The sequence below is a fragment of the Charadrius vociferus genome, unplaced genomic scaffold (genome assembly GCF_000708025.1).
Source record: "Charadrius vociferus isolate BGI_N301 unplaced genomic scaffold, ASM70802v2 scaffold873, whole genome shotgun sequence".
NCBI classification, from domain to species: Eukaryota; Metazoa; Chordata; class Aves; order Charadriiformes; family Charadriidae; genus Charadrius; species Charadrius vociferus.
The window spans coordinates 80,867-105,821 of record NW_009647698.1 but is presented as its reverse complement, the minus strand read 5'-3'; the positions used below and the strand labels follow the sequence as shown (position 1 = coordinate 105,821).

The following is a 24,955-nucleotide window of genomic DNA, read 5'->3' as shown; positions in this document are numbered from 1 at the left end:
TGGCAGCCAAAGATGCGGCTGGCCTTCGGGTCTGTGAGTGCAGATTGCTGGCTCATGTTGAGCTTCTCATCCACCAACACCCCTGAGTCCCTCTCCTCAGGGCTGCTCTCAATCTGTTCTCTGCCCAGCCTGTAATTGTGCTTGGGATTGCCCCAGCCTACACCGAGGACCTTGCACTTGGCCTTATTGAACTTCATGAGGTTTGCCAAGGCCCATCTCTCAAGCCTGTCCAGGTCCCTCTGGATGACATACCTTACCTCCAGCATGTCAACCGCTCTACACAGCTTGGTGTTGGCAAACTTACTGAGGGTACACTCAATCCCACTGTCCATGTCACTGACAAAGTGTCCCAATCCAATATCGGGAAGGTTTCGTTATAGTCCCAAGGACGAGATTAAGATGCTGAAATCGACCAGATGTCGTACAACCTTTTACTTTATTTTCCGAACAAACCAGGGAGAGAAGATAAAAAGGGAGGCAGAGGGAAGGCAAAAGGGGAAGGGAAGAGGGATAAGGAAAGGAAGAAGAAAAAGAGAGAGAGAGTGGGAGTTTGGTGTTACCACTCTGAGTCTGATAGTTCTTTGCTGATTCTTTGCTGAAGTCGTCAATTGTGACACGCTCTGTTAAAGCTGGGATCCAGGAAGGCGCGAGGCAGCGAGGAGGTGGGGAAGACGAGGAAAAAGAGCGAGCCCCGTCAAAGGGGGCGTGCTCCTTATATAGGGCCTTGCTCATGCGCAGATCACAAATGTGTACGTGTGGTTCGTGCCGGACACGCTGTTCCCCTAGAAGCCTTCTCCTGCTCTTTTCGTGCCCCTTGTCCCTGCACAACTGTGAAGGGGATGGCCTTCTTGGAGGACGATGCTCGATTTTGGGAGATGGTGGTGCGGCGGCAATGTCGAGACAAAACCTCATCTGATACTGGTTCTCTACACGAAGATGTTAAACAACACCAGTCCCAGTACTGATCCCTGAGGAACACTGCTTGTCACTGGTCGCCACTTGGACATCAAATACTTAAAGGGAGGGTGCCAGGGGGGTGGGACCAGTCTTTTTTCAGTGCTGACCAGTGATAGGACGAGGGGTAATGGGCATAAACTTGAACATAGGAAGTTCCATCTTAACATGAGAAGGAACTTCTTTACTTTGAGGGTAGTGGAGCATTGGAACAGGCTGCCCAGAGAGGGTGTGGAGTCTCCCACTCTGGAGGCATTCAAAACCCACCTGGACACCATCCTGTGCAACCTGTTGTAAGTGCCCCTGCTGTGGCAGGGGGTTTGGACTAGATGATCTCCAGAGGTCCCTTCTAACCCTGACCATTCTGTGTGATTCTGTGTGATCTGTTGACTACAACTCTGAGTGCAGTCACCCAGCCAAGTCATTATCCATCAAGTGTTTCATCCATCAACTACATGTCTCTCTAATTTAGAGACAAGCATGTCAAATGCTTTACACAAGTCCATGTAGTCATGTCAGTTGCTCTTCTCTTATCCACCAACACTGTAACTCCTACTGTACCTGAATTTCATTTCAGTTTAGTCAGTGGTGTTTTACTTTTTTAATGCCTAATGCATAAATGTTCTTTCCCTCTGGCTTGCAAGCCTATGAGAATTGAATAAAGCTCCTTTCAAGTTAATAGTATCCATACAAAGGAATTTGTAATCATAGAAGGATACATGTAGTGCCTTGAAAACATTCTTATACATATAAATGTCATGCACTGCCATTGATGTCAGTATACAGCATGTACATTTTCACAAGTGTTATGCCCTGCATGGTGGTGAAAGAGGTGGACAATAGTGCCAGGGAACAACGGGCAGATAATTCTTAGAAGATTCTTCCATGAGAGGTGGGAATGTCATTTAAAATAGTACCACATAAAGACTATAGACAATTCTTTACTCTGAGGGAAAACTCCGGCATAACGTAGTAGGCATGTTCTTTCTCTAACATTAGCATATGAACATACTTAGCATTTTGAATTGTCCAGCACTACACAACATGTAGAGACGAAGGAACCTAACTAAATACCTAGGGGTGGAGATTTCTAGTGCTAGCAATTATCAATGTTCTGCAATGTGGAAAGTCATTTCTGAAATTAAAATATAGCGATAATTGAAAGGAGTAGAGAGAAAAGTGTTTTTTTTTGCAGTGGGGAGCTGTAGTTTTTCATTAATGATCCAATTCTCCCTAATTCAGAATTTAGCAGAGGACAGATTTGGACATGTAAGGCATGTAGATAGGACTCCTTCCTTCCCTCCTTCTGGTCAGCCCTCCCACCCTCTTACTTTTGTTTGTTGATCCTGTGCTGGTAGTCCTTGTCTGTAAGGCTAGGCTCTTATCAACTTTGAGTAGAAGAGAAAAAATATACTGCATATAATCATCAAAATACATGTGGAATGGTGAGTGAATAAGATGAATCAACAGACCGTAAGACAAGTAGGTGATTAATGGATGATTAAGTGTCAACATCATAGCCTCAGTTGGAAGTGTGAGTAAAGTAGCTTATAATTCCACATACAAGAAAGTTTCAGAATTACAAGTATCTGCACATTAGACATGTAACTGGAGTGGGGCTCACAGATAAAAAATTGCAAAGCTATGAAACTTACTGCTCCCTGATAAATTTTACCCAAACCAAACCCCAGTTCTCATTACCATTCAATCACACCCCACAGCTAAGTACATTGGAATTAATCAGGTGTTACAGGATTGCAAAATAGTAATAACACATTGTGCATTATGTAGCTCTGTTAACCATAGTCTTCACTGAAATGTGTGAGCTCTGTACACAATAGCCACATTGCTAAACTGAAATATACAGTAAGAATTTGGGGATGAATGATTGTTGTATCTGAATATTTTACCAAACTGTCAGCTTTTGCAGAAAGTGACATTTCTTACAATCATAAACTAAATTTTCTCAGGCACTATAAAACGAGCCCCCAACATTTTAATGTGAAATGTCACTGAGCAGTATGTTATGCTCAAAGTAAAGAAAATGTGACACCCTGAAGAAAAAAGAAGTCAGGCTTTACTGTCTAGCGATACAACCTCAAACTGAATAAAAAGTGTACATGCCTCCCAGTCCCTCACTTTCACTGCCTTGCTCTGGAACTCATAGTCCTAGCTAATAAAATGTTCACTTAATTAAAATGTGTTTAGCTCTACAAATTACATTCAAACTGGTGTTGAGTGGCTGGAGAGTGATGTAGCTACATGTGAGAAAGGAACACCTTTTACATACAAAAAGTATGCATAAATGCGTCAACTTTTTAAAAACAATGTAAGATGAAAAGAATGGCTTTGTAGCTACTTCATGTTTGAGACATCTAGAACACTTATGTCACCTGCTACAATATGTAATATGGTATATTTTCCTCTGTTCTTCACAGGTATGGTTTTGTAGTGGGGAATATTGTTATCCCACGAATCAATCCCTATCATCTTTGTGCCGCAAATCACACTGGCATTTACAAACTTTCAGCAAACACAACTGGTCGGTATGATGCGTACTGTTACAATGCAACAGGTATGTATATGTTTTTATGATGTATTTTAGATCTGTTTTTCAGCTGAGAAGAAATACATTTTGTCAGCCTCTAGAACTGTATCTATAATACCAGCAATGATTTTCACCCGTTTTGTCATTAGTGTGTTTTGAACTAAACCGTTTTCTGCCCTTGGAACTATATTAGTAGATTCAGAATAGTTCATTATAATGGCTTAGTGCAGTGAACCACTGCAGCAATGAGTCTAAAAGACATAACTGTTGTAGGCGATCGTGCTTGGCTCTTCTGTTCATGCACACGAGAGCTTCTATAGTCAACAACGGTTATTTGTGTTAAGGGATTCTAGGAGTGGCTGCCACCTGCAGCAGCTCCAAGCCCCAGGGTGGCCATCCCAGGCCCATGGATGTGGCTGCTGCTTGCCTGTTTGCAGGTTCATCCAGTATTTCCTTTGCGGCAAATCTCCGTTCAGGCATTAGGCAGTTAGGTAGCAATGTGGGTCAGAAGCAGACTGCTTTCTTCTAAGGTTTTGAGTTTTTTAATAGTTGGAAATATTTTGCTAAATTATTAGGAAAATTTAGATAATCTTGTGACAGATGCTGAACACAATATTTGAAGATAAAATCTGGACTAACTTCAAATGTCTACAATTTCAGTATATTACATTCACAGTGGAAACAGACCTTACAGAAAACTGTAGGCAAAATTCACTGATGATTTGAATGACATTGACATTTTTTTGATTTTGTTCTTGGTGGTTGTATAATTAAAAATCATCTTTGCATTGGCATAGTATCAGGTGAGCTGCCATCTTCTGTCACTCACGAATGACTCTTCTCCTTGCTACAGTGATGTCCATCTGCACCAGAGCTTTATAACTCCTCCCAAGTCTCATTCCCTTTCAGCACTATGAGCAGGTGGCTCACACACTCGCCCCAAACATAGCACCGCTGGAGCAAGCAGTGCTCACCAAACCAGGGCACCCTCTGTCTGTGCAGAACCCTCCATGGAGGTGTCAGGGTCTCTTTGGGTAAAAAGGATTACAGCTGCCACAGCCACCAAGACAGTGGGGTTGTCTGCACTGAAACTGAATTATAAGGCTATTTTAACTGACACTGATTGCAACCATTTTCTGAAATGGTTATGGAAATGGAGAATTTCATCGTTAGCTGACAGAAAAATCTTGAAGTGCCTCATCTGGGAAGGAGCAAAAAGGGAATGTCGGTAGATCAGTGAATAATGTTTGATTTGGAAATTTGTTTTCTATATTTCACATCTCAAGCTGACATTCTGTGATTATGTACAATTAATATGGGTATACCCATGACTTTTTTTCTCAAATCCTCAAATTAATATTCTCTGCTGTCCTTCTTTTACAGAAACACGGGACAAAGCATGTGAGCCAATTGAACGACTAGATACTTCTTTCCTCAATAATCAGGGTGAAATAGGTACTGTATTGATTGGAAAGACCTGCCACTTGTTTCATTTTTAGGATCTGGTTATCTTTTTTTTTTCCATAAACAATTGCTAATATTAGAAAACAAGCCAAACATAAGAAAAAGAAGTCAAGAGACGTTCAACAGCAATTAAAGCAACTGGTCACTTGCCTTCCCCTAAAACCTATGGAGCTTGGTTTGTCTCAAGGTGCTACCAAACACTTTTTATAAAGATATTTGACATTTTTAGCACCTCAAAGCTGCTAATGTTTCTTTGACATATAGGACTTTACTAAAGACAGCAATCTTTTTACATCACATTTGAGCTGCTGGTTAGAAAAGCAGGTGGAGGTGGAAGAAATCTCTCAAATTATTTGTACCAATTCTAAAATTCTGATTGACTTAACAGAGGCCAAGAGTTCAAAATCAAACTCTGATCAAAATATCAAAATATTTGATGCAGAGTATGCCCTATATGTTTGACTAATATATACATTGGCATATATACATTAGTCATAGTTTAGTGATGTATGATTTAGACATATTAGTTAGGATGGCAAAAATGGATGAACTGATATTGATCCACAGCTGTTTCTCTTTAAATTTTGTTACTTAAACTGTTTAGCATTACTGAAATACAGCTATGTAGCTCTTTGATATTATTAGCTTCTTAATTTCCTCTTTCCAACAGTCATTGACAATGCAGATGGCTCACGTTATAATGCAGATGGCACACGTCATAGCGGAGAGTTCTCAACCTCAGGTGCAGATGATGAAAATGTAGGTAGTGGATCAACGCATGACACAACTCCCATGGATACTTCCATCAGGAGATCCAGCCCTTCATATTATGGAAGTGCTACTCCAGTCTCACAGCTGCCAGATCATTCTTCTGGAGGGGGTGAAAAAGAAATTCCTAAGAAAGATTCTGGTAAGGACAATAAGTTGCCACTGTATCCTCTTTAAAATAACTTAGTGAAGAATTACATGGACAGTTAAAGGATATCATGAGGGAATGAGAAGCATCATCTCATTTGTATCATGCAGAAGTAAAAGGAGAATGTCTTTGAAAGAAAACAGAAGGGTTCTGAATTTCTAAGGATTTTTTTTTGATTGCACAGGGGTACAAAGCAGCCACACCTCAGCATAGTTTCCATATGTTCCCAGAATGTTGAGAATAGATAGTTGTAAAAATTTGCTTTTGTTCTTATTAAACTATTTATTTCATTAAAGTCTCAAAAACATATCTAACAGTGAACACAGAGAGGTTAGTGAGACTGAGGGTATGGGTATATGGAGATAATGACAGCATATTCTTATCTGGTCTCTAAAAGGATGAGTTGACGTTAAGTAATAAGAACAAGGAGGAGTTTACAATACAAGTGATTTCTCTTTGTACAAATACAGGGGTTTTCTTTAGGATATCTTCTTACTGCAGTATATTACAGAATACACAGAGAGACAAAAATGTCAATCTAAAATGTTATTACTATCTTCTTCCTTTAGGTGGTAAACCCAAATTCTGTTTTCATGAAGCCCTACCAAATACAAATTCCATACTTTTTCCTAAGGCATTCTGCAGGGTGGAAAATTAGAATCATAGAATCATAGAATTGTCTAGGTTGGAAGGGAACTTTAGGATCATCAAGTCCAACTATCAACCTAACACTGCCAAAACCACCACTAAACCACATCCCTAAGCACCGCATCTACCTGTCTTTTAGATACCTCCAGGATGGCAACTCCACCACTTCCCTGGGTAGCCTGTTTCAATGCTTAACAACCCTTTCTGTGAAGAACTTTTTCCTAATATCCATCCTAAACCTAACCTGGCATAACCTGAGGCCATGTCCACTTGTTCTATTGCTTGTTACTAGTGAGAAGAGGTCGACCCCCACCTCTCTACAACCTCCTTTCAGGTAGCTGTAGAGAGCAATAAGGTCTCCCCTCAGCCTCCTTTCATGCAGGCTAAACAACCCCAGTTCCCTCAGCCACTCCTCATAGGATTTGTTCTGTAGACCCCTCACCAGCTTTGTTGCCCTTCTCTGGACATGCTCCAGAACCTCAATGTCTTTCTTGTAGTGAGGGGCCCAAAACTGATCACAGTACTCAAGGTGGGGCCTGTCACAGTCCACTCCTTGGTGGACGTGTGATGGTTCGTTTCAGCTGTGATCTCGAAGCCCAAAAAGAAATGGCATTAGATCCCAGGGAGTTATGCTTTCAACATGATCACTTTATTGGTTTTGCCCATAAAGTGGCTTGCGATGGAAAGAAAGAATAATAGGAAAGATGAAGTAAAAAAGGGGGGAAAGAGGATTATAGCTACCACCATGGGTCCACAGGCGTCCCAATGGTCCCAAATCCAGACTGCTGCTTCTTCTTCGACCGTCGTGGTCTTTCGGTGGGGAAGATCTCCGGAGAGATTGGTTATTGAGGAACCATCTTTTATGTTAGGTAGCACACCTTGCTCCTCCTTGGACCCACCTACACTCCACCTCTGTCCCGTGGAAAGGTGCCAATCTCCGCCTGTCTGGCGTAAGGCTTCCACACATGCCCAGAAAGGAGTGTCTGAGGCGTGGTCAGCTTCGGAGGCAGGTAGCTTCTTACCAGGAGGTGTGTTTTTGTATTATAATGACATTATAATGAGGAAAGTTCAACTGAGGTTCAAGATTACTTCATCGATGCTGGCACAGCTAGTGCAGTCCATCTTCTTTGACAGCAGTTCTTCGCTTAGCTGCTCCAGTATAATAGGCTTGTACCAGGTCATGATATTGTCCGTACTTTCATACCAAGGTATCAACATGGTTCGTATCTCTGTACAATGGTCACACCTCAGTCCTTTCTCTAAGTCTTATGACAGCCAGCTCAGCAAGCCACTGCAAACTCATGTCGAGATGTTAGTCCAGGTTTTGGGGGCCTAGTCGCTGATGAAAATGTTGAGACAGTGCTGATCTTCTGATCGACTCTTACAGGGCCTTACCAGTGCCAAGTACAGGGGAATGATCACTTCCCTAGTTCTGCTGGCTACACTATTCCTGATGCAGGCCAGGATGCCACTGGCCTTCTTGGCCACCTGGGCACACTGCTGACTAATATTCAGCTGGCTGTCAACCAATACCTCGAGGTCCTTCTCGGCAAGGCAGTTTTCCAGCCATTCCTCCCCAAGCCTGTAGCGCTGCATGGGGTTGTTGTGACCCAAGTGCAAGACCCAGCTCTTGGCCTTGTTGAAGCTCATACCATTGACCTCATCCCATCGATCCAACCTGTCCACATCTCTGTGTAGATCCATCCTACCCTCACGCAGATCAACACGCCTGCCTAACTTAGTGTCGCCTGCAAACTTACTGAGGGTGCACTTGATCCCCTTGTCCAGGTCATTGATAAAGATATTAAAGAGAACTAGCCCCAGCACCGAGCCCTGGGGAACACCACTTGTGACCCGCTGCCAACTGGATTTAGCTCCATTCACCACCAGTCAGTGAATTAGAGTGCCTTGCAAGTGTATCTGGCTTTCTTGTGAAAGTGGCATGTATTTTATTTCACCTTTCATGTTGCTTGTGTGGTTGAAATTATCAGAGGTCTGAAAGACTAGCTCCCATTGAACCTAAGGGATTCAAATATAACTAATCCTCTAAGTACAGTAAAGTTTACTGTGTGACCTCTGACTACAGGCTTTTTATCAAATCAACAATAACTTTCCAGTGAAGGATGACAGCAGTTTGCATCATTACCCTCAACAAATACTGACATTCAAAAAAAAAAAACCAAACAAAACTGAGCAGCAGCATTAGAATTATAAAATGGCTTTTCACTGGTGGTATACCATGACATGTTATGCTTGTTTTTCCGTGTAGTTAGCATCACGAAAGGTAAATCCTCACATTCTGGTCCTAAGGAACTAGGAGCCATTCCCCAAGGTCTATGCCATGTATTTCAATTACTTGCTATGACAGCTCTTATCAACCCTGCTTACATGCAGAGTTTAGATATTTGGACTAAGTCTCAGCATATATCTCAATAAAAAGGGCAATGCAAATAACTTCACTCATTACTCTAGAATCTCTGTCCAGATGGTATACAGGTACAATTAGAACTTGGATCACATTAACAGACCATTGCCAGAACGTTCATTATCACTGTAATACATACTCCGCTTGAAAGAGTCTGTTTTGGTGATTGCCTTACAATGTTAGTAAAGTAAGGTTATTTGACATTGAACTATTTAAAGAACCTAGTCTGTGTCTTTCTTCTCTCTTGGACCAACAAAAGAAGGAATGAAGCTTGCAGTATAGAATAATTGCAGTAGTTGTGAGTAATGAGTTGTGATTCAGCTAATGAAATAGTATTAATTCATCCATCACCATACAGATTATGAAGTTTCTTCTGTATCACCTGACATCCCTTTGGTGACAGCAGCTGACGATTCCCCTGCAAAAGATGGTGGACAGTATCCTGCGAGTACTAGTAAGATTTATGTATTATAGTAACTACATCAAATATAGATTGCATTAAAACTGCTTTATTCTTACAGCAGGACATTCTGGTAAGTGATGAAGTATACATCATCTCCAATTTTGGAAAGACATTGAAAGACAGTACTTTCCAGAGTGGTTAAGTCAGAAATAAACTTCACTCTCTGGCACAAGGGGAGCAAAAACATTTACTGTACATTTACTTCAATGCTTACACATGAGTTCAGAAAGATTGCTGGTTTGTATTTCTCACTGTTTTTTTATCACATCTATTTACTTTATGAGGCACCACAAATTAGTGCAACCAGTTATCACTTGAAGTCAATTTATTTCTGATGTGGAAAAGCACATTTTTGTCAATTTGTGATGAAAGTGTCTGTGATGCTAATATATTTATGGTTGTGAATATGGGTAATCCACATCAAAACCATGGCCTCAGTCACCAAAGCAGTGCTTTAAGTGGCAGTTCCAACTGCGAAGCCACTTCTGCACTGCAAAAACTAATTTCGTCCTTGTGGTTGGCAATATACATGAGAAAAAACTGGGGCCTCTGATGGTTCCACGGGCTTTGAGGGCTCAAAAGAACAGTAGCCATTTTCTCTGCTTTGTCCTTAAATAGCTGTACTAATTGGGAAAAACTGCTTGTGATGTTTTATCAAATATGTAGTGCACAGCAGCTACAGCAAATAAAAAACTTTTAAAGTCATCGTATACGTTTTAAAGTGGAACTGTACATATATTCACTCTAGTTCTTAAGTTTAGATCAATAAAGGTCTTTGCCCCAGAAAATAAACTGAACCTAAAGGGAGAACATTTTAATTATACAGATGAGATCTACAGAGGTGTGTTGTAGAAAAGACTGAACTAAAAGAAATGAAATCTTCTTCCTGCTCAGTCTTCTTTTTTTCCACCATGGAAGCCTGTGATAGTGAGGAATTCGCTTAATTGTTTGTTGCTGATAGATGGTCAAAAGGTCTTTGTGATTTCAAGGGGCAGTGCCCGCATTACTGTATTTAGAAATCACAAGATAAGAGTAAGAACAGTTGTATGTCTTACACAGTAAGCAAAAATTATGCTAAAAGACGGAAATCAGTCAACCAGGAATCTTGTCTCAGAGGATGTGAAGGTTAGTAACACCTTATAAATACATAGATAGAAAAAAGAAATATCAGGTTGATTTTCCCCTAAACCTTTACAGCAGGTAGAGAATTGAGAATTTTCTGGTGCTTGTTTCAAGTGAAAGTTTTTTTTTTGGTAGCAGAATCCCACCTGGTAACAGTGGGGAGTTTGTCTGGTTGACTCTGGTGGTGATTTTTCCTTCATATTTATTTGCTTTCATATATGTGTGTGAGTTAGTGCTTCCTTGTACACATGTTTCTGTACCCATTGAAAAAACTTGCTCATTGTTTCTAGGCAGAAATGCTTTTGGTTTTCCTTTTACTACGTGATTATCAAATGTGTTGATCCTAAATACATATTCCCTTCCGGTTGCTAACAGATCTCATGGGCATAACCATATCACAGAGGGAAAGCTAGAGGTATTTAAGATTTTAAAAGATCAAAATAACTATAGAACTATGTAATAAAATACATCAGTATTTATATGTGCATATCACAGAAGTGATTACCGCTTATTATTTTAGGGTTGATAGATTGATACTCTTGGAAAAAAGATTATGAAAGTATTGCACCTGGGCTTTATTGATAGCTTTAGCTATTACTCAGGAACAAAATTTTAAAGCCAAACAGACTCATTTCATTTAATTTTACTGCATTGCAAATGAATGAGTAGCACTCCTTTCAGAAGTTAAGTACAAGTAGTACTAAGTCTAAGGATCAGTTAGTGACTGTGAGAAGAGACAATATTTATGCATTCAAGGACAGTGTTTCAGAAAGGCAAAATCTGTTAAGTTTTGCTGCCAAAATAGCTACAACTTGAAAAAGTGCAGTTCTGAGTTTAATTCCATACACTTCGTACACCCTGCAGTTTATAGATAAGCAAAACCTAACTACTGCAGACTGAAGAAAATCAGTTTATCTTGTTTGATCATTAGAATTTTGATTCCTAGGTCTTGCATTCTCCAGTGCGTTTGTACATTGCACAAAAATTGATCTGAACTATTGTGTTTGATGTAAGTCTTCAAGGTACTTTTCTGAATTAATTATTTTTTTCTGAATAAAAAAACAGTACATAATAACATCATCTTCAAGACATAGAAGTAAGATGGTCTAAATGCTGATAAAAATATTGCTTGCAAGGAATTGGCAGAATAAAAATATTTCCAGAGAAATATTTTGAAGTAGATTTTGATTTCTTTGTGTGAATATGTGTATGACTTGAAGCACAGCTCTTCTTGCAATCTCTGCTTGATGCATAACTTTCTTAGCAGAGACAAACTATCGACTCGCTTGCTTGAGGGATTTCAATTTCTATGGTATGCCTGCTTCTATTAGCTCTGAATGATTTTTGTCAAAATATTGGGGCATATTTCACATGCAGTACATATTTTGATCTGACACGTAAAAATGCTATGCAAAATTAATTTACTTTACTGGACTTTCAGAGCTGGTAACACAATCTTATACTTCAGTAGAATGATCCAAACTTTACTTACCCTAAAAACATTGGATATTTTTGCTGTTTGAGGAATGTAATGATACATTCACCTTGCACTCACATCCATCTCAGTGGCATGAGCATGCTCAGGGTGCTGGTGGACTTGACTTTGCTGGAGAAAAATGCTTCTCAAGAAGTAATAACAAGATCTTGGTTGAATGAGCCATGTCCTAACAGCTCCAGGGCCTCATCATGACAAGGAGAAAGCTACCACCCAAGCTCAGTGGAATCTGGTCTCAAACCGCTGGTGGTGGTCAAATCCTGGAGAGAAGATGCAAGATCGCACGCAAGCAACCAAGGGTAAAGAATGTCATGCTAAGAGGGTGCCTTGAGTAGGGAATAACTGGAGCACCGGGGCAGCAAGCTTCAGAAAATTAAGTCAGGGGGGTTGAATGTGTGGTGTATGTCACCTCTTTTTATTACCATGTGTTTGAAGTGGGAAAAGCAAAGTACTGGGCTATCTCTTACTGACTGTGGTAGCGATAGAGTGGTTGTCCAGATTGTTCATGTGCTGTGGAAGTGTTCTCCTTGTCTGAAAGGGATGAGTATGTGAGTCATTTTATAAAGGATATACTGGGGTTTTTCTTTTTTCCTGTTTGGAAGCAATTTAGAAGTAGACTATTCCAATGAGAAGGACTTGTGGGAGAAAGGAAGAAAATGTTTGCAAGCCAGTACACTACGCTCACTCTGCTAGAAGAGGACAGAGTATGGTTAGTGCTGCAAGAGTGCATAGGGCACTGAAACATAGCCAGGAGCCATGCTGTGGCAGTTTCAGCAGGGCCATGGCAGAGTGATGAATCCCTTGTGGGTGGAAGAACCAGGAGGAGATATGGACCGTGGGAAGCACGGTGCTGTACACTGTCCCCTGTGATTGTAAGGCCACATGTAGGGGAGACAGGAAAGCATAATTGCTGTCAGCAGAAGACCTTGTGGGTTAGGGCTTCATGGCAGATTTAACATCATCACAGCAGATGTGACCTCAAGTGGTTCAGATGATGAAGACTCTTCGGAGGAGACGATTTACCCAACAGTGTTTCCAGGCTGGGACAGGAGTGCGGCCAAGGATGAGTATGCTCCAAGTACTAGTAAGGAACTTCCTTTCTCGTTGGATGGCTTTCTTCTTCTTTTTCCCACCCTACCTGATGTTCCTTCTCCTTTACCACACATATATTGTGTAAAAATTGGATGCTCTTCTCATCAATTATTTCTTCAGAAATGCCTCTTTTATGATTGGAAAAGTCATACGAGGTCCATATCAATAGAATAAATATCTCTTCTATCACTATTTAAAATTAACTTCCCAGTTTCGTGCCTATTTGAATGCATGCATTCACTCATGATTTTTCAAGAAAAAAATAATCTTGTTTTCTAATTTTTATTTTTTTGGGAAAACAGTGTTGAGATAATTCCGGTTCATATAATTTGTAATCTACATCTATACAATTGTAGTCTTTCTGGCTGTGAAAGAAGGCAGGCACAATTTGGGGAGGCCAAACCCTAAATGCCCTTTTAATTGGGAAGTGTCAGCAAAATATTCTTATACTTGCTATCTTCCACACTCTTCCCATGCACTATTCTAACATTATCTCATTTGTTTTGTTACCTCTGATATTTAGGCATGATCCAATACCATAACTCAGATATTTTAATATCTAGCCTTATTTTGCTGATATGCATAGTCCCACAGTGATAATTTGATAGCTATTTTTTAGCTAAAAAAGCCATCCATACCTAAAATCATTTTGTCTCAAAACCAGAAAACCACCACATATGAGGATCAAAGCCAAATGCTGTGTGTCACTGAAGCACACAGGCTGTTACTTGGCCTTATGATCAGGGAATAGTTCCAGCTCTGGGTGGTTTTTTTCCGTATAAATGCTGCCATTAATGACTATACTCTAATGCTCTCGTTTGTACAAAGATAATAATCTGTTCCTTTTTTAAAATTTAATTTCATTTAATTTGAGCACATATTAATGTGTCTTTTGGCTATGCACTTATTTACTCAGTATTGTTTATAAATCACTATTTATAAGCATTTTATTGGTTTTTTTTCTGAAAATAGTGGAGCATTTGGGGTTTTTTTCAGCAGTGGTCTTTGTTTTTAGAAGGAAATACAAAATGATCAAATCATCTTGCTTTGTGATTCTTTATTCTTTTGCCTAAGTTTTAGGTATTGTGGTGTTAGTTTATTTATCTTTGAGACTCTGCACTTGTACCTCATTCCATGTGGTGTATTGCATTCCAGCTACCTTCTATGGCCTAGTGGTGTCTGCATGCTCCATGGGTGAAACTGTATACAGTCTCTGATCATAGACTTTTGTGGAAGTCTTATTTTTTCTTTTCAATTGTATGATAACTGTCTTGACTAATATTGCTTTCCCGGTGCCTGTCAAGGTGTTTTCATTTTTTTGCTGACAGTAACTTTTGAGCTCAGTGAATATTTTAACATGTATTACATGCATTATATGTAGTCAGACATCTACCATACTCTTTACATCCAGCATTGTTCTTCAAACTTGAGTTTAAATGTCTATAACTGCTGCAATCATTTTGCACTATTTCTGCTTAACATTATTCTTCTATTGTCTGTTTTCCCCATTCTTCTTGGGAAACTTTGTATCTGTCCAATGCAAAGAAAAGAATGACTGGTTTGATGTAAAGAGATTTGATAAGAAGAATATAGAGAGTACAGTTAAGCTATGCATGAATTTCCATATTCCGTCACCTTTATGGCACACACTAACAGTAGAGTAACAGTGGTAGATGTAAAGCATAGTCAGCATTGAATCCTCCATTGTCCTAACAGCTGTGGATTTGCAACATGAAACACTTCTGGAAATCACCACACAACATCATTGGAACCCCGCCTATACAGATGAAGAGGAGCAGTATCCTAGCTCTGCTGGCAGGGGTAAAGCAATTAAGCATTTCTGTTCATATTCAGATTTGTGACATAATTCAGTGAAGTATAACACTCTTATGGTGCAGCTGGTTGTAATTCCCATACCGTTAGCCTCATTTCAGTATAATACCTTTGTACTAGAGTTGTCAGAGGTGGCATCTATAACATTAGTCCGTGGTTCCAAGTCTATCTTTTGCATCTAATCTTCATTACTTACCACTTTTCCTCATGTCTCTGGGATTTTTAAACTTGCACTGCCAGTAGTGTAATGAAACTCTGCAGATTGTAACATTTGGTGAAAAAAAATCCGTTTTTTCCACTTCAAAATTTCTATTGTAGAATCTGAAGATAAAAGACAAAAATGCGACCTAGTGATTCAAATACATGAAACTGTGTTACAAAGGATAACATACTACCTTTGGATGAATGTGAACATTTTGCTACCAATGTTAGTGCCAGTAGCCAACTGAGATACAGCAAGCGTGCTCATGTTCTTCAAGCATAAAACCCTCTGTACGCAAAGGCCTACAGACTGCATTCTCCAGCTAGTTTTGCTGTGTACCTGAATAGTTTCCAGTTAAATTTTTTTTAAAAGCATAGCTGGATATGATCTTCGTTTTTAGGATGCTTTGGCTATAATGCACAGCTTTACTCTGTTAAGGAGAGTTTCAAAGCAGAATAGCTGGAGGCACAACTATATACAGGTGGATTGGTGACCAGACTTGTAATTGCATAAAGTTAGATTGTACTGTAAAGAAATGCATTTCATTGAGATGAGGAAAACCTTCTTATCCCTCTGTAAAAACAACCATTTTCTACATCCGGTGGTAGTTCTTTGGATTTATAATATCTGCCTCCAATAGCTAGATAGATACCTGTCTTTCTGGTTCTGAGATTGCTTTGAACAGTGAAAGTTTATACAATTGGCATCAGAACAGGTGCCCAGAAATCATCTTTGTGGTAATTTTCTTTCAGTTCTGAAGTATAGTTAGATCAGTTGTATTCATAAGTTAGTTAATTTTAACATTTTTTTTACAAAATAATCTATATCTATTCGGTTTCATTACAAAAATAATGAATTACATTTGCATGAGTGCCCTCTTTATAAACATTTCATTGTCTGAATGTGAAGATAAATATTCCTCCAGTTTTGCTCTTTTTGGGAAATAGCATAGGTTTCTCTAGCTGGTGACTTACAGCATATGTAACTGTTCCAGCTCATTCTTTACATGCTCTGATTAAGGACCTTTGCTTTACCTTTAATATATCACTCATGGAAACATTTAATACCTAAGGCAGATATATTTCAAACTGAATTCTAATGCTTATCGTAGTGTTATAGGTTTAGGGGTTTTTTCTGGTGTGTCTTTTCTAAGCCTTTTGATGTTCATTAGAAAATTTCTTATGGTGGTGGTACTTCAGGTGATTTCTGACTGCATCTTCTGCTATGTAGACAACAGTGAATTAAAGAATGAGCAATGAATATATTTTATCGATAGGAGCTTTAACTATTACTGAGTTCAAAACAAGTACGCTTTTCAACTTTGAAGATATGAACCTGCTTATTTCATTCATCCTGTCCTAAGAAGAAATGATAATTTCCTTGGAGCCAGCCATGGAATTGTGTAATAGACATATTAACTCAAAAGTTCATCATCTTTTCACTTTTAAAAATCCAGAATACACAGACTCAACAGTTAAGTTAGTATTAGTAAATATGAAGTAGAGATGCAAGCTGTTGTTTCTGTATGTTCTCCCATTGTTTCTCCTGTAGCTTTTCTCTGCCATTGGTCATTGGGATACTTTCTAGTGCACTTAAATCTTCTTCCAATCCCAGTGATGCTTTTGTGTGACAGGGTCTTCAAAGGACTTTTGTTTTCTTTCATCTTTCACTTTACATCAAATGTGACAATGCAAAAAAGGGCCAAAACACAAAAGCCATGTGTAGACCATTAAGATGAAAATAATATGACTGGTGTTGGGTATTTTGATCATTATTGATGCAATCATCATCTTATCAGCACTAGTTACAATTGAAAATGAAACTCATCAAGGACCAACGCAACATCCACTATTACATGGTGTTCATTCAGGATGGATCAGTCAAGAAGAAAATCCTGCAAATACCACTGGGAGTATTGAACAACATGAATTTACTGTTGCAGTTGAAAATTATATTGAAAACGCATCTTCTCATACAGGTAATATTCCAGGTCATGTTTTAGTAAATTAACAGGGTTTACTACATATTGAGTTTTAGGATTTTTAATTAACAATTTTGCATTCTGAGGCCATAACAGAGGTTCTGTGAATAAACATGAGCAATTCTGATAGTATATTATTTTGGTTTTAATTATTCAGTTCTTCAGGCCTGTTCCTGTAGGTTTGTTTTCTCTCCTGGTTGGATTGTGTGTCAAGACTTATAGTAGATTAATTTCAGAACTGTCTCCTAACTTTTGTGTTCTGTGTCATGCGGTCACCAGGTTTTAACAAGCCTACCAGGGTTATATCTGTAGGAAACAGTGGATGTTTAAATGGAAAAAATAAAGCCTGTTGTATTTTTCACATATTTGGGAGAAGTGTTCACTTCCCTGTTGCAATTCGTTACTGGACCTGAGGTTTTTCAGTTTTTGTTAATATGGCAATTATATCTAAAATTGTTTATCTACAGTATCTACTCACCCCAGTTATGAACTATGACAGGATGATACTGCTGATGAAAGGAAGAAAACAAAGCATAGTGTAGAATAAAAGAGAGGCTTTTCTCTTCCATTGGTCAAAGCAATTGAAATGTAAAAGATCAAATTATACTATAAAGCTCGTCACTAAAAATTGACATGTATTAGTTTCTGTTCCTGTGAGTGTACTAAATTTACTAGTTAATAACTGATGTGCTGTACTAAGCACTACTAACAGTGAATTTAACACAGTCATCATCTGCTCTTGCAGATTATCAAATACAGGCCATTAAAGCATATCATAAACATTATTTGGCATGCTGTAAAAAGTGAATCTATTCCTTCAACTAAATGTAATCTTATTAGAAAAAGTTTTGTCTAGCTCACTGCTTCAGCAGTATCTAAGCCCACATTCCTCTAAGATATCAAACCTATGTGTTTCATTAACATCCTTTAAAAATCTGGTGATGCAGTACAATGTATTACCGATATATATAAATACTATACTATACTATACTATACTATACTATGCTACTATAGCAATATAATTTGGCCTAATTGCAATTAAATTTTTAACACAGTGTGGCAATTTTCTTGGGGTCTTTGATTGGGTTGGGGAAGGTTATGCTACTTATACAATTTGGGTACTCTTTCTAATATCTATCTAAAAAAGTGGCAGATTGGTTGATATGGAAAATATCGTATTTTTCTAAATAACTGCAGTACCACATATTCTCCAGTTGAATGCTGGAGAATATTATTATTTATTGTGTGCACCATTCACAAATCTGCAGTGTGTGCTAGCCTTCCCCTCTGTCAGACTTCCTTGTCTATTCTCCTGGAGATGCTACTACTAATAAAACTGTGACATTTTGAGGGGGAAAAAATTGAATATAGTCAGTACACTCAAAATCTGGGAATAAAATGTTACTGATGGGTGATAGTTTTGCAGTTATTTCTGCCTTTGCTGTTCTTAATTCTGCATCAGTAGGTATTGGTTTGATATTCAACCAATACCAAGTCAACAGTATGATTCAGGAAAATAACTTTTGTAAAGCAATGAGATATCTTGATTCTGAAAAGCATATGCTCAGTTTGAAGGAGTCAGACCTATTGGTGACAGCAGGCACCTTTCTAAACATAAACCAGAATGAGAAGCAAATCTGCTTTACTTCTCTTTGCCATTAAATGTAGTAGACATGTGAGCAAGGCCTGTCATAGAGATAAGAACCGAAGAGGAGAATAATATAAGAAATGGATCTTTATATACTGAGTTCATAATTGCTTCACCATCATCATAACAGCTATGGCCTCCAGTCATAGGGCCAAACAGAATGGCTCAGTGCAAGACCCATTGGTTTATCCAGGTTGGGACAAGGGAGAGGATTATGCCACACAACCTGCTGTAACGGATAGAATTATTCCTTCCAGAGAGAATAATCATGAAAAAGAGTATTCCACTGCAGGTACTATGGCAATTATGTATATTTCATCACTTCTGACTCTCAGATGGCCTGGCTTGGAAAGATATTGCATGAACTTGTAGAGAAGAATAACTTACTGATTTCTTTAAGACAATCGTATAAATCATAATTTTTTAATTTGTGAATATTCATCAGAGGAGAGAGTGTTCTTTTCATAGATTCTATTGAAACATTTGTCCCTCTGGTTTTTAAAATGATGAGAGAGAGGAAATTACAAAAGTGTCTTGACACAACACCATGATGCAGTCATGTATAACACACACCATTTATACCATAAAAATAACGTTCTAAAAACATGATATGAGAAACACATGACTTATTCTTGAAATAGGAGGAGAGCTAACTTTAATCCTTTCTTAAACAGGCAATGCTCAGAACCTATTTTTGATTTTGTGACAACTACTTAAATTTCTTTTATGCTTGCTGTGTGTTTCTCTGATGGTATCTTTTCCGTGTCATTGCTCCTGCCATTATACAGCATTAGCAAACTAGTCTGAAAAAGCTTAAGTTACGAAGCTGGAAAGCTGATGACAATGAAAATAAATAGAAATCCCTGTTCCCTTTTCTTCTTTATGATCCAATTAGAGTAAGAACCATAAAGTCTACCATGCATATAAAGAAGAGCAGTGTGGGTGGTGGGTTCAGTAACCACCACACCACAAAGTAATTCTAACAGGTAAAATCCTTCAGTAATGCCAAAACTCTGAAGCTGATTCTGGGGGGAAATGTAGTCTTATGACTACCATGAACAGAACATCTAATTATAATGATTTTCTGTAACTTGTCGCTGTTCACAGTCTTGAGCAACAAAGGAGAATCAATGCCTGTAGAAAGGGTTCTTTTCTGTCAGTATTGATATCTGTAACATACAACACAATGTAGCAGCACTTGACAGTTTCCCTGAAGCTGAGGATCTGTGGCCAGCATGAGACACAGGTCAGGGTTTTCTCCTGACTGCTGTCTCTACGTCCTTTCCCTGTGTCCACTGTCCTTGGGAATCTTTAGAATTAGGTAAAAAAGTTGATGAGAATAGTCAATGAAAATATCTGATAAATATATTTAGAGAGCAGTGATGATGTACAGGAAGACAGAAGGTTTCCTTCTCTTCCCCTTTTGTGGTGACAAAAGGCTAGCAGTGGTTTAAAGTGAACAGGAGACTTGAAAAAAGTGGGAATGGGAGGGGCACAGCAGCACACACATGGAATTAACAGCTGATTAAATCATTGTGGTAACAGCTGTTTCCTCTCCTGGCGGTGCCCACCACGAAGACCCAACTCAGCCACCTCTGCCTTCAGATAATGAACCAGGACAGGGCACTGAAGTCATCACGCATCCCACAGATGCCCCTGGGGATGAGGTTCTCCACAGGACCACAGCTAGTATGAACAAAGCTGGTGCTGACTCACCTCTGATGGGTACCAGTAAGAATAACAGATCATACTCATTTCTCATGCCAGGTGTGAAATGAGACATTATTTCTTCTGAAATTGACTCCTTTCCCTGTCTTTCTTATCCTGGGAGGTCTACATTCTTGTTGTGGACTTGCAGTGCAAAAATCTGTGGTGGGATCTGTGCTGTTGATAGAATTACCTTCTGGACAAGGCATGAGGAGGTCCTTGCTGATACACTTGGTGGTTTCTGTCCTCTGCTGAAGCATGTTTCTGGGTGGCCTCCTGACTGCTCTGCAAGACATGCACTTTGGTGATTCTGAATCCCCAGCCCCATCTTCCTTTCTTGCGTGTCACTGGGATCAGGCTTGATATGCTTTGGCACCGTGATTGGTGTGGTGAAGGTGCTCTGGTGGTTTCATCAGACAACTTACTCCTGTGACTCAGCGGCAGCACCATTACCAAGAAGCACTGTCCCAGCGGTGAGGGCAGGGCAATCAGAGAAGAATTACATCCCATAAATTCTGCCCTCTATTCCTTACTGCACCTCACCAGTGGATTACCAGGCAAAGCTGCCACAGATCTGGCTGCAGTTTGGCCGCTCACTCCTGAGTTACAGGGCCGGGTTGTTGCTACCACACTCTCTTCTTCTGAAGGTCTTCCCTTTCCATCTGTCACTGGGATCTTTATATGTAGCCAATGTGTCCCTCCAACGTGGTGAGCATGTGCTTAAGGGTCTCTCGGAAGCCAGTGACAGTGTGGAAGAAGAAGGCAAGGCCTTCATGTGTCCTCTCCTGCGCTTTGAATGAGAAAAATGGGCATGCTCTCTGGCTTACTGTGGTACAGGAAAGGGGGAAATAATGTGGGTGGTGGTGTTGTGAACACTCACTTTTAAAGCTGATCATGCCGTCGTCATGGCAGTCACAGAGTCCGTGGATGATGTTAACCAAGAGAAAACAACCAAGGAGCCACTGGCATCTGGCACTACGTCTGGAAGTGGAAGTGAACAAGCAAACACCACAGATGGCTCCCATGTCAATTGGATACCTGGAGTTTTTCCAGGCATTGAAGATCATCGTAACCAATTGCAGACCCCTCTTCCTACTAGTAAGAGCTACAAATTATGAGCGTTTTCATTTATCCATCAGTCAGTTATTATTTTGGACAATGGCGATGGTCCAAAATCATGTGTACTAACCAATAATTGTAAATTATTGTCACATTATGATTTCCTTTTTTTTTTTTTGTTATGGTTTAAAACCTGTTTATAAGATACCGTTAAAGCGCATCTCTTCCTGTGCAAAGCAGAGGACATTTGCTAAAAGGCTGAAAATGTTTTGCAGATAACCTTTTCTTATATTCTGTCACAGTGAACAAGTGTAAACTTTCTCCTCATGCCCATACATACGTGATAGCATGTTGTCTTTCTTTTTTGCTGGGCACAAATGATAGCTATGTAGCACTTAACTGCCTGTCACTTTTTCCCCCATCTGTATTCCCTCTATAGTGGTTGAATATGTACCAAAAGAAGGATAATTCTCTGTGAAACCTTTTTTTCTATGTGTATTTGCTGTTGGTATCTTGTCAGTGATTAATTATAGCTATGTTACTGGGCTGTAACTGACATTTCATTTGAGAACAACTTTTTTTTTTTTTAAAGGGTTATCCTTCTGATAGAGTTAGTGCAGTTAACAGTAAAAGTGTTTACTTATTACACTATATATAACCTTTCTTTTTTGTGTGTGTGTGGTCACATGCTAATAGTACAGGAAATGAAGGGACTTTTCCTTATACCCAAATGCAGTTTCCATACAAATAATCATCCCAACAGTAAGGTTTTTTCCCAAGTGCTAGTTCTCATGCACACTAATCCAAATACTATTTTCATGCACTTTGTGGTTAGTAGAACCATTCCAGGTAGATTTTGGCCAATCTGGGGACATTCTTTGCACATAAACAAGATTATGTACTGATATTTTTATAGCATTATACAGCAAACACTTTAAAGATAATTCAGTTATTAATTACTTAATTAATGGTAATTAATAGAATCATAGAATGGATAGGGTTGGGAAGGACTTTAAAGACCATCTAGGTCCATGACCATGGGCAAGGACACAACCCTTGTTCCATAGGCAAGGACAGCTTCCACTGGACCAGATTACTTAAAGCCTGGCATTGAACACCTCCACGGATGAGGCATCCACAACTTCTGTATTTAATTCATACATTGTCAAGTAGAATTTGGCCTACTTTCTTCTTTTCAGAATTTTATATAAACTTAGTAAAATCAACCCTATCAAAATTGCCTGAGTTATAATATTTTGACATAGGCACAGCAATATAAATGGAAAATATGTATTTGATAGAATTTTATTGTAAAGATAAATCTATTTTTAATAATAGTTTCCTACTAAAACAAACTCATTTCTAAACTTTTACTGACCGTTTCACTTAATTAATCCAAGCTGCCTCCTTAACCTTATGTGCAGACATTACACACTGTGAAAAAAATTTTGCTACATTTCTTTTTTGAGTACATAAAACATGCAAGAACTGGTTTGAAGATCATTTTCAAGGTGAATATCTGCATCAAATCTTTGCATTGTCGGTGCCTTGGCAGAAGCTTATAAGGCCATATTCCCAACACTCTTCCTTTTTTCATTTATCTTCCCTTGGTACTTTTTAAAGACACAATACAATACAAGGAAATCACTAGGACATTACCATCATTATAAAAAGTTTATTTATTGAAGGGTTCATTCATTTGTAATATTGCTATATATAGCTGTAATGGAATGGAAAAGATTCATGAATGTATTGGCAGAGCATAGGTAAAGGCTTTCTCTGAACAAATGAATGGCCTGATATATTATACTATTCCTTCACTTGCTTTTTCTCTACAGCCATGTTTAAGTTGTGGTCTGACATCAAACTAATAACTGACCTGTTGTCCAAGTGCCTATTGAATAATGAATAAGTGCACTGAAGGAACCCAAAAAATAACTATCAAAAGAAAAAATGTCTATTATGTCATCAAAATGAAATGTAGAGAGCTTTTGAGGATCCCTCCCTGCCACTTGCAGACACCTCCCCAGAACCAGAACAGCAGGGGATGTTATTGAATCCTGCTACTTCTTCTCAGTGCTCATGGGAGGGGAAGGGCGCATATAGCAGTTCTCTAAGTGCATGGATTTTAAGAAATGTCTACATGCCTTTCTAAGGGGCTTGGTGGTGGAAAACCTCTGGCATTTCTCAAGCATGATATAAAGCGCCTTAAAAAAATCTGCTGAGATGTGGGGTAGACAAGTGAGCTTGGTCAGCTTTCTTGGAGGCTAGATCAGGACGCTTAGTCCTGAATTAGTGCTCTGTCCTCTGTGGTGAGATAGCACAAAACAGTTCACCGATCAGTAAGTTTCTTGTTAATAAAAACAATGAAAACATCTGGAAGATGAACTGCTTGTTGGCTAAGCTTAACAGAGGGAAAAAACGTGCTTCTCAGTTCTGTATTTGTGAAATACTATTAGGAAATGAGATCAGAAATGCCAGCTAGAAACGAGTCACAATGTGTGTTAAAGAAAAAAAAACTTTACAGCTGATTAGAGTAAGTGCTTCATTTTCTCTATTAGAGTCTGGAACAATTCAGAGAGGTGCAGATCTGTAAAATCTTTTTTGTAGTGATAATGAAGTAGTAGTCCCAAATGAAACCACTGCATCTACAGTCTGCTGATAATTTTAGACTTGGGATGCCTATACAGCAAGTGTGGGCCAGAAATGTAATTGCATAAAAGTTCAAGTGGTATGGCCAGCACAGCAAATACTTAAGTCTGGAAGTATGCATCTATATACCATCCTAGAACCAAATTACACAACTTATTAAAAAGAACACAGGGATCCATCTGTAAGTTTAGAGAGAGTGTTTTTTCTATGAGGAAAAATATTTTGAATTTTTAAAGTCACATTCTATAAAATTTAAAACCATACAGAGAACCATTGCATTTTATGAAAGGATTAGAGTTTTTGAAATTTAGTTTTATCCTGTGTAGGAACAAAATTAAAAGTTTCAAAATTTCTCCATATTGGTCATTTTAGGTGTAAATAAAAAAGTAAAGTTCAAATTTAAAACCATACAGAGAACCATTGCATTTTATGAAAGGATTAGAGTTTTTGAAATTTAGTTTTATCCTGTGTAGGAACAAAATTAAAAGTTTCAAAATTTCTCCATATTGGTCATTTTAGGTGTAAATAAAAAAGTAAAGTTCTTTTATAGAATCATAGAATTGTCTAGGTTGGAAGAGACTCTTGGGATCATTGAGTCCAACCATCTACCCTACTCTACAAAGTTCTCCTCTACACTATATCCCCCAACACCACATCTAAACGCCTCTTAAACACATTCAGGGATGGTGACTCAACCACCTCCCTGGGCAGCCTATTCCAATGCCCGACCACTCTTTCTGTGCATA

At 38.9% G+C, this 24,955-nt stretch overlaps 1 protein-coding gene across 1 annotated transcript in view; it reads left to right on the top strand.

Moving 5' to 3' along the window:
- The window catches only part of CD44 (CD44 molecule (Indian blood group)), a 77,584-nt gene that overhangs the window by 44,347 nt on the left and 8,282 nt on the right, over positions 1 to 24,955 (top strand). The window contains exons 6-11 of the mRNA XM_009881499.1: positions 9,314 to 9,409; positions 14,844 to 14,948; positions 16,961 to 17,140; positions 18,922 to 19,083; positions 20,319 to 20,522; positions 21,411 to 21,596. Coding sequence (XP_009879801.1) covers positions 9,314 to 9,409; positions 14,844 to 14,948; positions 16,961 to 17,140; positions 18,922 to 19,083; positions 20,319 to 20,522; positions 21,411 to 21,596 — 933 coding nt within the window. The remainder of the gene's footprint in view (positions 1 to 9,313; positions 9,410 to 14,843; positions 14,949 to 16,960; positions 17,141 to 18,921; positions 19,084 to 20,318; positions 20,523 to 21,410; positions 21,597 to 24,955) is intronic.